Here is a 16,343-nt window from a genome sequence, read left to right as displayed (position 1 = left end):
CCTATGCTGCTTCAGGATAGTAAACTTGATTATTTTAAGCTCAAGTATCTCCTTGAATAGAATAGATGGTTAAAATGACCCTTTTAAAGCATATTTCAGGAGCATAATTTTTTATTTTTAAAATTGAATTCTTTTTCTCACCCTGTCTATGCTTAAAAGAGGGAAGCTTAAATCATCTAATGAACTTAATCCCGCTAGATTGAAATACACAGCATCTTGCATGACACCAGGCCAGACTAGCTTTGCACTTCCAGGCAGGGTTTGCATTAATGGTATCTCAGCATGGATGCTCTGCAGAATGCCAGAGCACAGAGCATTTAATACGCAATTAGTGAGACCATGTTATGAGAGAGTCACCCCATCCTCTGACCTCTGCAGAGTATAAGCAAGAACGCACATCAACAAGAAATATACACAAGCACTTTAAAAAATCAGAATTCACCCACAATGGCAAGTTCATCTTGGACAGCAGAAAATAGTGTGGGAGCAGCTGGACATACTTATAACGTCTTCTCTGTTATCTACACACTGCAGGGCATTTTGCAGAGGAAAAAGGTAGCTGACGGTTTGGCTTGACAGACAATTATGATCATGTGAATATGAAAGAAAAGCAAGCTATTTGGAATCATGTTTCATCCTTCAAACCCAGTCACTTGTTTCCAGTAAAGTTTCTGAAAGAGGTTAACAACTTCTAATGTATTAAAATATTCACTTCTCTTAATGTAAACAACCTGAAACCCTGGTATTTATTTCTTCAGGCTCCAGTTTGTAGAGGGACTTAGTTCAAGTCGTCATTGTCCCCCGCCCAAAGCTCTAAAATAGATGTGTATTTGTGCTCAGCTAGAGTTAGAAGCTTTGCATTAATCCATGCCAGAAAGAACAGTAACCCTATGCCAAAGTTGCCTTTATGTGTAATTACCAAAGATGATGAAAAAGATTTGCAGAGGAGGACTTCATCAACTCCTGTCACTCTCAGCAGTCATCAAAGTTTGAAAAGCTTTTCTTAAAAAACAAATCCTCACATAAGCAAGCAACTAGGAGCCAGAGGTGGGTTATTTTTGTGGATGTGAATTTTGATGCAACTGTTCACTACAGGGGTTTGGAAGTTGATGTAATGTTGGACAATCTTCACTCTCCTTTATTTTCACACTCCTTGATAACCACTCTTCTGAGATAGATTCTGGTTTCTGCAGGGTGCCTGTGAGAGAAATATGCTGCAGACCATTCTCCTCCTATAAGATCTCAGACAGGTTGAGCCAACCCTTTCCTTTCCCTGGTGCCCGCAGGCATGAGACCATTCTATACACACAGTATCACCATCTTGCATCTCTCTCTCTTTAATCTGTTGTTCTTAGCTTTTTCCCAAATGTTGCACAGTCTTATGACCCCCTCTCATCCTCAATACAATTTCCATGTTTGTCCTTCTCTGATAAAAAAAAGAGTCTCTTTTATTCTTTCAGCATATCATTTTGCCTAGAAAGGAAACATGAGGGAAGGCCATGGACAGCAAATTGTTCTGAAAAAGGAAGAAGCATCGGGACTACATTGACTTCGTGAGTTCACTTTTTCAAGGTCCCTGGTTGGATCTGCCCAACATCACCTCCAAATCGCTCATCTGACAATAAATTGAAAAGATGTGTAAAAATGTTTTCACATCCTTTTGTTAATAAACACCCTGCCTACCACAATGGGTTATGCTTGTCACTGCAACTGTAAAAATCTTTTGTTCTTTATGTTCAGGTGCCTGCCTCCTGCAGCACTCTATACCTTGTCGGAATAGTGAAATACCAGAAACGTTACAGGAATAGTTAACTTTGAAAGAAGTGGGTTTGGATAGACAAGCCAATTTCCACTGGCAAATTTAATTACAGGACTCATGAATATTCTTTCTTCAGGAGTAAAAAAATAAACAACCATGAGGCAAAACATCAACTTGAATCACTAAATGCTGGAAGCTAGCTAGGCAAATAAAAACATGGATACTGATCTGTGGCCACCAAAGGCCTACTTTGCACAAATACTTTTTTCCACAATCTTGTTATTAAGGAGTCAATTATTCTGTTGTAAGTAATCGTACTTAGCATGAATGGTCCCATGTGAACCTCATGAAGTTTAACAAGACCAAGTGTAAGGTCCCGCACATGGCCTGGGGCAATCCCCAATATGAATACAATTTGGGTGATGAATTGACTGAAAATAGCTCTGCAGAGAAGGACTTGGGGACACTGGTGGATGAAAACTCAAATATAAGCCAGCAACGTGTGCTTGCAGCAGAGACAATCAATTATATCCTAGGCTGTGTCAAAAGAATCATGGCCAGAAGGGCAGGGAAGGTAACTCTGCCCTTCTATTCCACTCTGTGAGACCTCACCTGGAGTACGGCCACAAAAATGGTCAAAGGGCTGGAACTTCCCTCTTATGAAGAAAGACTAAGGTAGTTAAGGTTGAAGATGGGTTTATGAGGGGAAATTCCTACTTATCTAATTTAATTTCCTTTTCTGACAAGCTCACCCATAGTTGCCCAAGGGAAGCCAGTAGATACTTTTTTTTTAAATTTTAGCAAAGCTTTTGATTCTGTCTCTCACAGTAACCTTCTGGACAAAATGTCCAGCATACAGCTACACAAATCCACAGCACGTTGGGTGAACAATTGGCTGATAGGTTGGGCTCAAAGAGTTACTGTAAATGGGGTTTAGGCTGGTGGCCAGCCACTAGAAGGGTACCCCAGGCTCCATTTTAGGGACAGTTCTATTTAATGTTTTTATAAATGATCTGGATGTAAGAATCAAATGTTCCTGAATTGTTTGCATATGATACTAAATTAGGAGAAGTTGTGGACTCCCTTGAGGGTTCAGAGGCCTTACAGAGAGATCTGGATAGACTAGAGAGCTGGGCAATCACAAACCACACAAAAAAATGAACAAGAGTTGTGCCAGATTCTGTGTCTGGGATGGAGCATTCGTTGTTATACATACAAACTGGGGCACAAGAGGCTGTAAAGAAGCTCCACAGAGAAGAGATCTGGTGATTTGTGTTGATGGCAGGTTGAACATAAGTCAACTGTGTGCCCTGGCAGCAAAAAGGACCAACCAGGTGTTGGGATGCACTAAGCCAGACACAGCCAGACAGTTGAGAAAGGTGACTGTTCCACCTTACACTGCACTGGTGTAGCCCCACCTCAAGCACTGTGTGCAGTTCTGGGCACTTCAGTATAAGAAGAATATCAAACCATAAAAGTGTGTGCAGAGGAAGGCAACCAAGATGATGAAAGGTCATGAGGGCAAAACTTATGAGGAATGTCTGAGGTCACAGCTTGGAGCAGGCTGAGAGGTGACCTCATCACAATCTACAACTTCTTGAGAGGGGAAGCAGAACAGGGAATATTTATCTCTTCTCTCTAGTGACCAGTGACAAGTATACAGAATTAAGCTACAACAGGGGAGATTTTGGTTGGATATTAGGAAGCGGTTCTTCACTTAGAGGGTGGTCAATCACTGGAACAGGCTCTCCAGTGAAGTGGTCATAGCACCAAGCCTGTCAGAGTTCAAGGAGCACCTGCATGATGCTCTTAGTCATATGATTTAGTTTTTTATAATCCTTCAAGGATGAGGGAGTTGGACTCCATGAACCTGGGGTCCCTTCCAACTTGAGATTTTCTATGACCCTATGGTTCCATGGAGTTCCTCTACATCATGTTGGTAACTTGAGACTCTTCCCTCTGCTTACACATCCCAGTCTTTCTTCTCTCATATTGAGCTTCTTTAGAAAGAAGAGATTCATTGCCCAGCCATCTCTGATTTCTTAGATTTAGTTTTAGAGACCCATAAGGAGCAGGAATTTAGACTCAATCATCTTTTCCAACTCAAGGTATTCTGTGATTCTACAATTCTGTGTTTGTCCTGGAGAAAAAGTAGTCTAGGGGACCATAGTGCAGCCTTTTAATATATGGAGAAAGACGTTTTACCATGGCTTGTAGCGACAGGACAAGGACCAATGATTTTAAACTGGAAGAGGTTAAATAAAGATTGGACATAAGGAAGATTTTTATTTTTACAATACAGATGGTGAGACATTGGAACAGATTGCACATAGTTGTAGATGCCACATCATCAGAAGTGTTCAAGACCAGGTTAGATGGGTCTTTGAGCAACCTGGTCTAGTGAAAGATGTCCCTGCCTATGGACTAGATGATCCTTAAAGGTCCTTTCCAACACATTCCATTCTATGATTCTACTATTAAATAAACATTTACCCTTATGTACATGAAGGGGATGAATATGGGACAAACAAAAATCATACTGGGCTTTTGTCCTGGTTTTGGTCAGGATGGAGTTAACTTCTTTTGTAGCAGTGGATGGAATGCTGTGTTTGAGAGTTAAAATGAAAGCAGTGCTGGTAACACCCTGATGGTTTTAGTTGCTGTCAGACAGTCAAGGCCTATCTCAGCTCTTCATATTTCTCTATTCATGAGAAAGGAGGGGCAAACCCAGGACAGGTGACCCAAACTGGCCAAAGAGAGTATTCCATGCCAATTACGTCCTGCCCAGTACAACGGGGGGCTGATGGGAGGAGGAGCAGGGGCGGCTCCAGGACGGGCAGTTTTTGGGGGACAGTCTGGTCCCGGGACGGCTCTGGGTGGCACGGCCTGAGCTGTGGGTTCGGTGAGAAACTGCATTGTGTATCAACAGCTTCATGTATTTTTTGCTCTAAAGTCCTGTTGGCATTGTTCTATTTTATCTTTCTGCTATTTTAGTAAACTATCCTTATCCCAACCCATGGGCTTTTGGTTTCTTGGTTTTGGGGTTGTTATTTGCCCCTTCCTTTTCCCTTCCCTTGCCTCACAACCCCCGCCCTCTTCTCCCCCTCCTCTTTTCCATTAAAGAGTAGGCAGCTGCATGGATCTCAGCTCTCAGCCGGGGTAAAACCACGACAGCTTTATTCTGAAACTTCTGTGCATCTAGAGCAAATTCACTCTAATCTAAAGACTGAAGTATGTCTATACACGTATGAACTATGACTATACATTGTATCAAAGAGGTGGTATTAGAAAAAATACAAAAAGAAAAAATGCCTATATTTAATACTTAGCCTGAACCAAAACCCAGCTGGCTGTTTAGAACTTTGAAGAACAAGTAAATAGTGTTGGTCAAAGATGAAATTCCTTTCATTGTGATATTGGTATAAACTACTACCTTCTGGCTACCTGATATTTGTTGAAATTATGCTGAATGCTCCCTATAGAATGCCATGCAATCTATTCTAAGTTTTGTTTATACAGCAAACTGTACTGCAAGAATTAACCAAAACTAACCTAAAAATAGCAAGCCCATCTACTGATATATCAGGTTCACTATATCTAGTAGTCTACCACAGAGGCCAGAGAAAGCTAAAATATATCTATTGGTTTTGCAGAGATAAGTGTTTCCTTCCAAAGGTACAACTAGGTTTGTGTCACAATTTCATTTTACATTCTGGAAGTTTGATGAGGACAACAGTTCAGATTTGAGAATTTTGTTGGGAATGTTCTACAAACAATCATCAGCTGCACCTTCATCAGTGCTCCAACTCAAAAAAAAGGTCTGCATAGCTTCTGTTCCCCTTGGAGTTTAAAGTTGACATTTCATTCAGCAAAAAGTAAGGAGGACCTTGGAATTTTGCAGTATAAATTGCTAAGCAGAAAAGAGTTTATTCCAGTTTTTACTTTCAAATTCTTCTTTGCATTATTCTAAGCCACTTCCTACAAAAGTATCACTGGCTAGCCCAATTAAAATACCAAAAATCAAATTTGAGAAAAATAAAGGAAAATAAGTGGAAAAATATGCCAAATTTCTTTCAGATTACTGTTTACTTTCATGCATTTAGTCTCACACATTTGCTTGTCACTGGAGCATTTTTTATTTTCTTAAGAAATTTTAAAAAGTGTGGTTAGCTTTAGACTGGCACATACAACACATATTGCAGACATACAGAAAGCAATTACACATGTGAATGTTTTTCAGTTGCTCACTAGCCAAGAAAGGCAGAAAGAAATAAGAAGAATTAAAGAAGTGCCTTTTTTTAAAACAATGGCAAGAGATATCTTCACATTCCAAGTGGAAAGAAAATGCAATACTAAATCTCACCTGGCCTGCTGTATCACAAAGATAGCATCTAGAATATATTGCAGGTCCAAAAGTACTAACACACCAAGTCTGAACATGCCTGAGCTCTGATCTGCATCCAAGTCTTGCAGCTGGTCTTTACAAAACAAATGTGCTGAACAGGAACCCAAGTTCCTCATGCTTTGAGGAAGTTTGAACTTGGGTCTGAATCATGTGTGTTAACCCAGCTCTACTGAAATGCTCATGCTTTCTCATGTACACTGTATTGCTTGGGGCTTTAGAGAATCACATCTTATTTTTTATAGGTAGTAAGGCTTACAAAAGTGCCATATCATGCAAAGGCCTGTCTGATTTAGTTCTTTTTCATTTATATCCCAGAACAGATCTATCAAAAGAATTGCAAAAACACAAGAGCTCTTCCAGTGAACCTAGACATATGATCAGTATATCATGCAAGCTAAAGCTTCACTGACATTTTTGTTAGGTAGACTACTTCTCAACAGTGAAGCCATATCCAGCACTCCTCTCTATGCTGACTATGGTTTATTTTAACAGAAATCCGTTTCTCACCCAAAACAACAACCTATACTATTCCTGTGGGAACTCTAGCAATGGATTACATGGGGCACAGTTTTTCTCCAGGTAAGGAGAACCATCCACCAAAAACACTTGGTAGTACAGGTGACCTAAGAATTTGATGACATTGACTGTACTGCCATTGAGTGACATGGTATGCTTCATTAGAACACTATTAATCCTTTGTAAATATATACAGCAATTATGATAGCATTTGTGCAAAAATTTTTTTCTCTTTATTCTAAAGAACTTAAGATAGCAAAGGGCTGATTCCAGAAATATAAAACCCCATGGTATTTAAGATGGTCATTCTGACCGGTATAGAAACACTTAATAAAGTGGCATAATTTGCCTTATTTAGTAACGCCAGTACTGAAGCAGACTACATTTATATCATTACACAATAGCTGCAGTAATTTATGTTAGCCTCTCTCTGGTAAGGAAACAACCCAAAACCTAGAATAGCTGTTCAACTGTAATTTTCACTCCAAAAGTTTAAAGGGCCTTTTATCAATGCTAGATGTGAAAAACTTTGGAATCTCTTGCAATCTAAGCCCCTAAGACAGAGGAGTCTGTGATTGTAACCTGAAAGCAGGGGTCAAAGCCACATGCATGGATGAAATTCGAAATTTAGTTCTGAAGCAGCAACACAACAGTAGACAGTAGTTTGGTATCAAAGATATGTACAGGTATAACAGTGTCTTATCACTTTTTTCGGGGGGAGTGTGGTGGTGGTGGGTGTTGGTGGTGTTGTTTTCTTTTCCTTTTTTTTAATTCTTTGTCACTTTTATTAGTGAGGGAAAACTGGCAGGAAGATCTTAATTTTGACTGTCTTCTGCTACTAAACATACAACCTTAATCTAATGGTGGAAAACCTCTATTCAGGAGTTTATATGTGATTTCTCTGAGGTAAGAGTGATGATCTCAAATTTTAAACCCCGATTCAGTATCCATGGGACCCTATAACCAGCTTAGCACTCTACTCTCACAGAAACTGTTCCGTGCTTCATGCTTTAGATGGAAACAGCAGCACAGAGGTAGAGTTTCTAAACAGAGTGAAATAAAAGACTACGTATCTATTATCTGCTAAAATATTTCCCAAAATGCTAGGGAATCCTGCTATTCTGTTATCTACAACCGTACTTCACTAGAAAGTGATGATGAATTTGGAAGATGATAGGACAAAAAAAATCACATCTACTTGTCAATATGTAAAGTACAATTCCAGAACACATGATATGTTTAGGTCCAGGATGGGTGAACTTGGTATAAGAGTATTTATAATTTCTTTTATGATTTAAAAATGTGTTTGATACAAAGAAATTAAATAAATGACCATGAATTTCAGTTCTCTAAGGAACATTCAACTATTTATTAACTCTGAGTTGGCTTGAATCAACATGCACGCGTATTAATATCTGGATTGAAAGTATGTGAATACTGTCAATCACTGTGCTGGATGACAGACTCCAGCTGTGCAGTATACGGATGGCAACAAAAAGAATAGCCAGAATCTGAGGAAGAGGGCAAAGACCACAGTACACTGTTTCCCCACCTGCTCTGCCTATGTATTTCCAGCATCCCTGTAACCAACGTATATAACAGCAAATAAAACTCTGTAGAAGCACAAGCATTGCTAGTCAGGCCCTCAATAAAAACAGGAGTGATCTATGGTTCTTCTCTTATACAAGCTTTGAACAGCAGTGCTGCATGATAGTTCATGATGGAGAGGAGGAGAACATGAAAAGTTTATCCTTCTTAAGTTTTGTATAAGAAAGAAAAGAGAGAAAGATCCTGAAAGGGCAAAACACTCTGGAATGATAAAAATAAATACTTCACCCAGTGTAAAGTTAGGCTAAGAGGTTCACTTTCAAGTGAGTTGAGGAAAATAACTGTAAAATTTAAAGTGTGTTGGTCCTTCTGTGTAAATAAAAAGAATATCTGAAGTTATAAAGAGTTAAGCCCACCAAAGAGCATGAAAAGTAACATGCTTTAAGGTTTATCACAGTCTTTAGACACTAATTATAAAATTTTTATTTTCCTGGGGCTTATTCTGCCACTAGAGTGACCCAGTAATGCTTGCTGTCAGCGTGGGATATCAGTACATATGGTTGACTTGGAATGACAACTCCTGTCTGCTTTGTGAATGGCATATTTATTTATATTTCTATCATACTAAATGTCCTTAGCATAATGAGGACCAGTTGTTCTAATGAAATGTACTGTTCAACAGCCCCTACCCTGAAATGCTTGCCATCTAAAACACTAGAAAATAGAATTTCTCACTAACACTTTCCATTCTTTCATCACAGCTGTGAAGGCCTAACACAAAACATGTTCCCAAAACAAACAACATAAGTACTAACATAACTTTGGCAAACAAAAGTTGGAAAGAAAACTGGTTTCCTTTAGCTGCATATACTAACGGTGTTTAGGAATGGACAATTAGCCTTTGCAGTTCTTCAAAGCAGATGCACTGGGCTCTCTCTGTTCATGTAATGCCCTGAAAGTCACCTCATACAGACTTAAAAGACATAAGGCATCATGAATATTCCTCCCAGGATGAGAAATATTTAGGATTAATTTGTTCCAAAACATCTAAATGTATCGCCAGTTTTCATTTGACAGAAACATCTAGTATCTTCCTTCATGCCGCTATGAAATTATTCACAGCAAATACATGAGATAAACTGTACCAACCAAGAAGTTGTCTCAAAGAGGTGGACATTGTGTTTTAGCCTTGCCAAGTTTGAAATACTCATGCATGCAGGCTTACTTCCAAACCTTCTAAGTCTGGATGAGTTTCTTTCCCCTGGTCCCTCTCTGCTTTTTCCTTAGCGACTTAAAATGCTTGTTCAGCACAAACCCTTTATTTCATTAGCAGTTGCACATAGACCAGGAAAAAGGAAAAACTATCACACATTTGATACTGTGCTAATCCCAGGTCAAATTTTACTTTTTATGATTTATTGCTACTGGGTCACAAAAGTTGTGCAGTTAATTAAACCCCTGCATCCTATCCTGGAAACAGGGAGATGTCACATCTGAATGGGCCAAAGTTTGCAGTTGGTTTCTTAAGGCAGGAAGCATTGCTTCTGTACTGATGGGATGGTAGTAAGGTATTATAGGAAAAACAAGCACTGTGAGTTTATTCCCTGCTCCACTGAGCTAGCTTCAGGGACATCCTAAGAGTACAAGAATGAAAAGAGAAGCAGGTGGGAAGAGCCTGCTCAGAAGGAGGCATGGTCTATACTCACATACCACAGAGCACTGTAACTACCACCAACATCAGAGACCTCCAAGACTTTCACCCTCTAGAATCTACTGGGGCAGTTCTCAGCGAGGGAGCAGAGATGCAATCAGCAAGCCCTTTTATTACTCAGATTCACCAGATCTCCTGATATGCCCATATTCATCTTTACATTAAAGGAACCTATAGAAGATCACTTATGTTCCTAAACCTGGAAAGGATACACTGTGACTGAAAGTAACTCCCTGTCTCCTCAATTCTTGATTTTGAGGGGTTTGCAGAATCACTATTTGCCATGGAACTAACAAAAGAGGCAGATTTGGCCCTGTGCTTAAAAAAAGGGGCTTTTTTCCATAAGAATGGAAAAGTACTGCCTTTCTACTGGTTTCAGTAGATGCCTTTGACTATCTTTTCTCCTTTCAGCAGTCTTTGCACATTGTCTACTGAATAACTAGGGCTAGAAGACCAAACTATCCACAGACAAAGCTAAAATAATCCAATTTTGTATTCTGATGTTATGATTCAATGCCTTGTGCTATTTTTTATCCTCAGTAAACAGCATCATGTATTACAATGTAGGAAACAATTGAGAGTGTAGAATCACAGTTTCTCTCATTAAATCAGTTTTATAAGCACATGAAAAGAAAATACAAAAGAAACATACGCAGGATGGAAAACTGTATTACAATATATACAGTATCAGAGATGGCAGTAAGGTAGACAGTTTGGGTCTGAAGTTTTTCCTTCATAGCCTTTATAAAAAAATCTATTGATATTTATCACATATACCATGTATATTGCAGGTAAACTTTTTCCTGAAGTAGACAGAAGTATCCTGATAGAAATATTTTGCAGGAAAAACTTACATACATTATAGAGTTAAAATAATGTCAAACGACCTGCCCATGTTCGATTGCAAGCTAGTAGGTGTGGAGTAATAAAATCTCAGATGCTTGACTGGGTACCCAGACTGCATCTTTGCATTGGACCACTCCACTTCTGCCTGCTGGAAAGGATTTGGTGTCATGGAAGACTTCATACCTGAAACTTAATTCATAAGATATCCTTAGCAGAATTATCATTCTTTCTTCTATAGCTCAGGATGCCATGTTGGGTCAATGCGATGCTTTTATAGTCTCAGTGTGGCTGAGAATGCGGGGTGATAAACCTAGTGAATTAGCTGTAGTCTGGTACAAGTGTGTGAAAAGTCTGACTGCTTAGGTGAAAGCGTAAGTAGGTTTCACTTTTCAGTAGCTGGCAGCCTTGCAGGCTGTCCCAGCAACTTTGGTATCTCCACAGATTCTCACTATATTTTAAAAGGGTGTTGCCTTATCAAACATGTTGGCTGCTTGCCTGAGTGAAAAAACACACCACCATAATTTTTTGACATAGAGTTGGAAATTTCAGCAGAGTTTAATACCTCTACTGATTACTTCTTATGGTCTGACACTTAGGAGTAGGTTGAATTTCCCACCAGTAAAGTAAAAAGCATCCACCCACTTACTTGCTGCCCAGGCAACGTCTCAGTGAATATGAAGCCCCTCCTCCACAAGTGCGTGAACATTCGCTCCATGAGCCCCAGGCATCCCACAGTGCGTCTTGGTCCTCCTCTGAGCGAGCTGTTCTGGAGCTCTGAGAGGAAGAAACAAGAAGGAGAAAAAAAAAAAAGAAAAGGAAAATAATTTACGGGACAAAAAAATATAGTTGCCAGCTTCACTCCCTTCTGCCCCCCAGCCCCCCTGACCCCTGCCCGCCCTGGATATAAGCTTGGTCATTGAAATAACTGAATAAATCTTTTATTCTCTGACATTCCTACTGATTGGCAGCCAGTTCTGGTACGTGGTGGCTGCTGTATGAGCTTACTTTCATCCTTTGAGGATCACACTGTCTCAATTTGAGCTGGTGATGACTACTATAAAAGAGTACTTTGGATGACAGTGAGGCAAGAGATTTTTCCTGATTTAAAAGAAGAGATGGAATATTCTGGACCTTAGAAATAATGGCACTTTGAATTTTTGTTGCTGTGATAGAACTATGAAAGCGCATATTAGAAAGTGGCTTCCAAGACTCTTGAAGAAAAAAAGCATCATGACATAATCAATCAACATGATGCAACATAGTGATTCAACATGACCCCATTTAGATAGATGAGGTTTTTCTGGAAGAATGATCTACAGAAGCATGCAAAGGTGCATGGAAAATGCTTATGTCTGATAGAGGCCAGGCAATGTTCTTCAAAGCTTGGCTTCTGCTATGGGCCAACACCTGTTGAACAGCATTTCTAACTGTACTTGGAATAAAAGAGAATGCAAAACAACTATATGAACAAAACTTAAATAGTTAATCTTTAACAGAGAAACATCATCAAGCAGCACTGCTAGCCTGCTTTAAAGGAATCAACCTTAGCTTTCAACACTTAAAGGACTACTTTTGACACAAGAGATATCTCAATGCTGAAATAATTTTAACTTCAGTGAAGTTTTGTAAAAGTTCTGTGATGAAATCTGAAAGCTGGTGAAATATACCAGTCTTGAATACTGTTATTCACAGGCAGAAAAAGTAAAAATGTTGGCTATGGTTTAGGGCTGCGAGCAGTTTCAATGTACATCTGTTTATGGGACATACTGAATTTGTCACACATAACCAAGATCCTAAACTGAAAAGTCTGTGTCTGTAGAGCAAAGGACAAAATCTGGCATATTAGGATATGGATTGTATGTTAATTTGGATTTATCAAGGTAAGAGGTTAACTATTCAGTATACTTTAAGGAGCCAGGAATGTACTATATATGCTAACCATTAATAATGACAGAATTTTCCAATATGGAAAGCATTTAGTCCTATAAAATTCTGCACAGGGATTGCAATTCACCCTCTAGTGTCATCTATGAAGCTGAATAAACAGCCAGGCATAAAATTAGCTGAAGTGAAAGCCCATGTCTTTTATTAGCTGTCTCTATACTCAGCCCAGTAATAAGGCCAAAGTCTCACACTGAATTCTGTTCTGAAAACAGAAAGCCCCTGATCTCAGTGTTGTACACATTTGCACCCTCTGCCATTAGCTTTGTACATCTGAAGGATGAAAACTTTGCCAGTGCTGTTCATATGATCCCAGAGGAGTCTTCCTGCCCTGAAGTGAGTCCTTAACTCATGGATCAGTACTTCGCTTACTCAGGTTGACAGAGTAATTGTATTGCTATATTTCTTCCAAAAGGCTGATACTGCTCTGTGATATACTGGCACAATACATTAATGATAAATAAATGGAAGTTAATCATGTTAAACCTGCTTAAGTGAGCTCAGTCTGTATGCCAAATTGGCAGATTTCTATCAAGATACTACTTACAGAAAAAAAAAAAGAGCAGAACACCTGTCCAGCCATTTTCTCCTCTTTCCTTCCTTTATTATTATTCTTTTTACCAAACCTGATATCATAGAATGGGTCGGTCTAGTCAGAATGGGTTAAAAGGAAAGGATTTTCCTCCCTGAAAACACACCACATCTGGTTATTTATTTTGAAAGGAAAAGTTCAGTGAGTGGCAAAGGTCAGGTGCAGGACCAGCACACAGCAACACACAAGACTGTCCACCCAGCTGCAGCTCCCCAGTGTTTCACAATGGTCTCCTGCTGCATTCCTCCTGTTGCTCCTCACAGACCCTTCAAGGGCACAAGCATTCCTTTTTTAAACTGGAGTATTTTAAAAGGCAAATACAAAAATTCCACTTTATAGACTCTATCTCACCTTCTGACACAAAGAAGTGCTCTTTATAAGAACAGTTTTTGAAAGATATTTAGTAGTTTTTCCAAAGCATTCTGAGATCAAACTAAAACTCCATCAAATTAAAGGGGTTCAGGAGCAGAACATCAAAAGATAGGCTGGAAAGGGGACCCAAAACCACTAGTAAATATTTTTTCTTAATTAATCAAATAAATGTGATATTATTAATCAAATAACAAGTGGTGTTACTCAGGTGTCAGTACTGGGACTGTTACTCAGGTGTCAGTACTGGGACTGGCGCTGTTCAATATCTTTGTTGGTGACATGGACCATGGACACTGAGACCAAGTGCACCCTGAGCAAGTTGGCTGATGGCACCAAATTGTGTGGTGTGGTTGACACACCGGGGGGAAGGGATGCCATCCAGAGGGACCTTGACAGGCTGGAGAGATGGGCCTGTGTGAACAGCATGAAGTTCAACAAGGCCAAGTGCAAGGTCCTGCATGTTGGTTGGCACAATCCTGAGCACAACTACAGGCTAGACAGAGATTGGAATGGATTGAAATAGTCCTAAGGAGAAGGGTACTGATTGATGACAAGCTCAACCAGAGCTGGCAGTGTGTGCTAGCAGCTCAGAAGGCCAACTGTGCCCTGGGCTGCATCAAGAACAGCGTGGCCAGAAGGTCAAGGGAGGTGATTCTGACCCTCTGCTGTGCTCTGGTGAGACCTCAGAGTACTGTGTCCAGCTCTGTGGTCCCCAGTGCAGGAAAGACATAGAGCTGTTGGAGCAAGTCCACAAGAGAGCCACAAAGATGATCAAGGGGCTGGAGCACCTCTCCTATGGAAAACAGGGTTCAAGAGTTGGGTTTCTTCAGTCTTGAGAAGAGAAGGCTCCAGGGTGACCTAATTATGGCGTACCAATACTTAATGGGGTCCTACAGGAAAGTGGGAGAAGGACTGTTCAACAGGGAGTGCAGTGACAGGACAGGGGGCAATGGCTATAAACTGAATGAGGGTAGATTTAGATTAGATGTTAGGAAGAAATTTTCTACGACGAGGGTAGGGAGGTACTGGAACCCAGAGAGGTTGTGGAAGCCACATCCCTGGAGGTGTTTAAGGCCGGGTTGGATGGGATTTTGGGCAACCCGGTCATAGTGAGGGTGTCCCTGCCCACGGCAGGGTGTTGGAACTAGATGATCTTTGCGGTCCCTTTCAACCCAAATCATTCTGTGATTCTATGATTCTATGAAGTCTTGTGAATGAGAAGGAAGCTAAACCAAGCAGGCAGAAGGCAAGCTTTCTTCAACCAGTTCTGCTGAAGAACCTCTAATCTGATCCTCCTGCCCTGTCTTAGTATTTTTGTCAAGTGGGTGTTGCCAGCTATGCCAAATGAAATGACTCCAAGGTGTGGTGAGCCTTCATGTTGTATTTTCTTCATGGCGCAATTTGTAATGGCATTTTAAAACACATGGACCACTTCGGTCTGCAGAACAGCTTTTGGAAGCTAGTTTAGATAGGCACTTGAATCAGTTTTTTGTTGCTGTAACATTTAGCATGTTGCAATTTTGGTTTGGATCTATTTATGGGGAAAAAAAAGTTCATTAATTCAACCTGTGAGATATGATACTGGATTAGCCCAGTGAGTGTAGAATAATTATTTGACAATCTCAGTTTATCTTACCTTTATTAAAAAGCAAAATAATTTAATTTCAACATTGTAATTGCAATGGTAATGTAAAAATTCAAATAATATAGATGATCACATTCTGACTATGATCTATCCTCTAGATACTATCTCATTAACATTTACAGATGAGATAAGAGGAGCGACATACCAGTTTTCTGAAGTTATTTTGGCTGACTGCTTTCTGAAAGGTATTTTTTATAAAATGAAAATGTGTGCTTGCACTGCTGGTCTGCTAAAAAGAAAGTGTAAGTCTGTGCTTTTAGTTTACAAGGAAACAAATATCTTCAGATTGTAAAAGGGTGCTTGTCTTGATCATTCACCACAGGTTGAAAACCCAAAGACATAATTAAAAAGGGTTGCAAGGTAAAGTCACATGAACCAAGTACTCTTACCTCATCACAAATTATAAGCATCAGCAAAGCTATACATTCTAAGGGTCCAATTTTTTTCTGAAATAAATCGTACTCCCACCCCAAGGAGAGCCATGTGCCTGTTATTTGCATTCCAAGATTTGTTATAAAACCTATATATTCCCAGAAAGCATGTGATCTCAAGCTGGAACAGGCTCCAAGTTTTCTTTTAACAAGTGGAATAAACATAATTCATTTCAACTCCATCCATGTTTAATGTTAAAGAAAGTAGAGCAGTTTTCCCTCCTGTGAACCACACAGTTAAGATTGAGCTTGAAATACTAGCAAGGGCTGAAAAGCCACTTTAAATCTGAAGATTGTCCATTGCAGGTCTATTGCACCTTTCAAGGATAAAACCATTATTAGCTAAGAATTCCCTGTTTAGCACAGATTTTTCAAAAATAGCACATGCCACTAATCAATAATTTCTATCAACTTTCAGCAAAGTGAACTAAACTGAACAACTTGCATTAAAATACTCCTGATAACAGTCAAGAACATTTCAGTGTTGTGCAATACAAAAACTCCTACAGTACTCCTTTAAAACCCTAAAGTTCCTGCCATAAAAAGTAAGTGGGAAAAAAAAGGAAAAATATTTTTT

At 39.6% G+C, this 16,343-nt stretch overlaps 1 protein-coding gene across 1 annotated transcript in view; it reads right to left on the bottom strand.

Annotated features, from left to right (window-relative positions):
• ADAMTSL1 (ADAMTS like 1) overlaps window positions 1–16,343 on the bottom strand; it is a gene marked incomplete at both ends in the record, with an annotated part of 454,988 nt that overhangs the window by 156,008 nt on the left and 282,637 nt on the right. Inside the window, one exon of the mRNA XM_084278732.1 lies at window positions 11,432–11,559. Within this exon, the coding sequence (XP_084134858.1) occupies window positions 11,432–11,559 (128 nt within the window). The remainder of the gene's footprint in view (window positions 1–11,431; window positions 11,560–16,343) is intronic.

Source organism: Gallinula chloropus (genome assembly GCF_964237585.1).
Source record: "Gallinula chloropus genome assembly, chromosome: Z".
Taxonomy (NCBI): domain Eukaryota; kingdom Metazoa; phylum Chordata; class Aves; order Gruiformes; family Rallidae; genus Gallinula; species Gallinula chloropus.
Note: the sequence above shows the minus strand (reverse complement) of the source record. Positions and strands in the feature narration are given on the sequence as shown.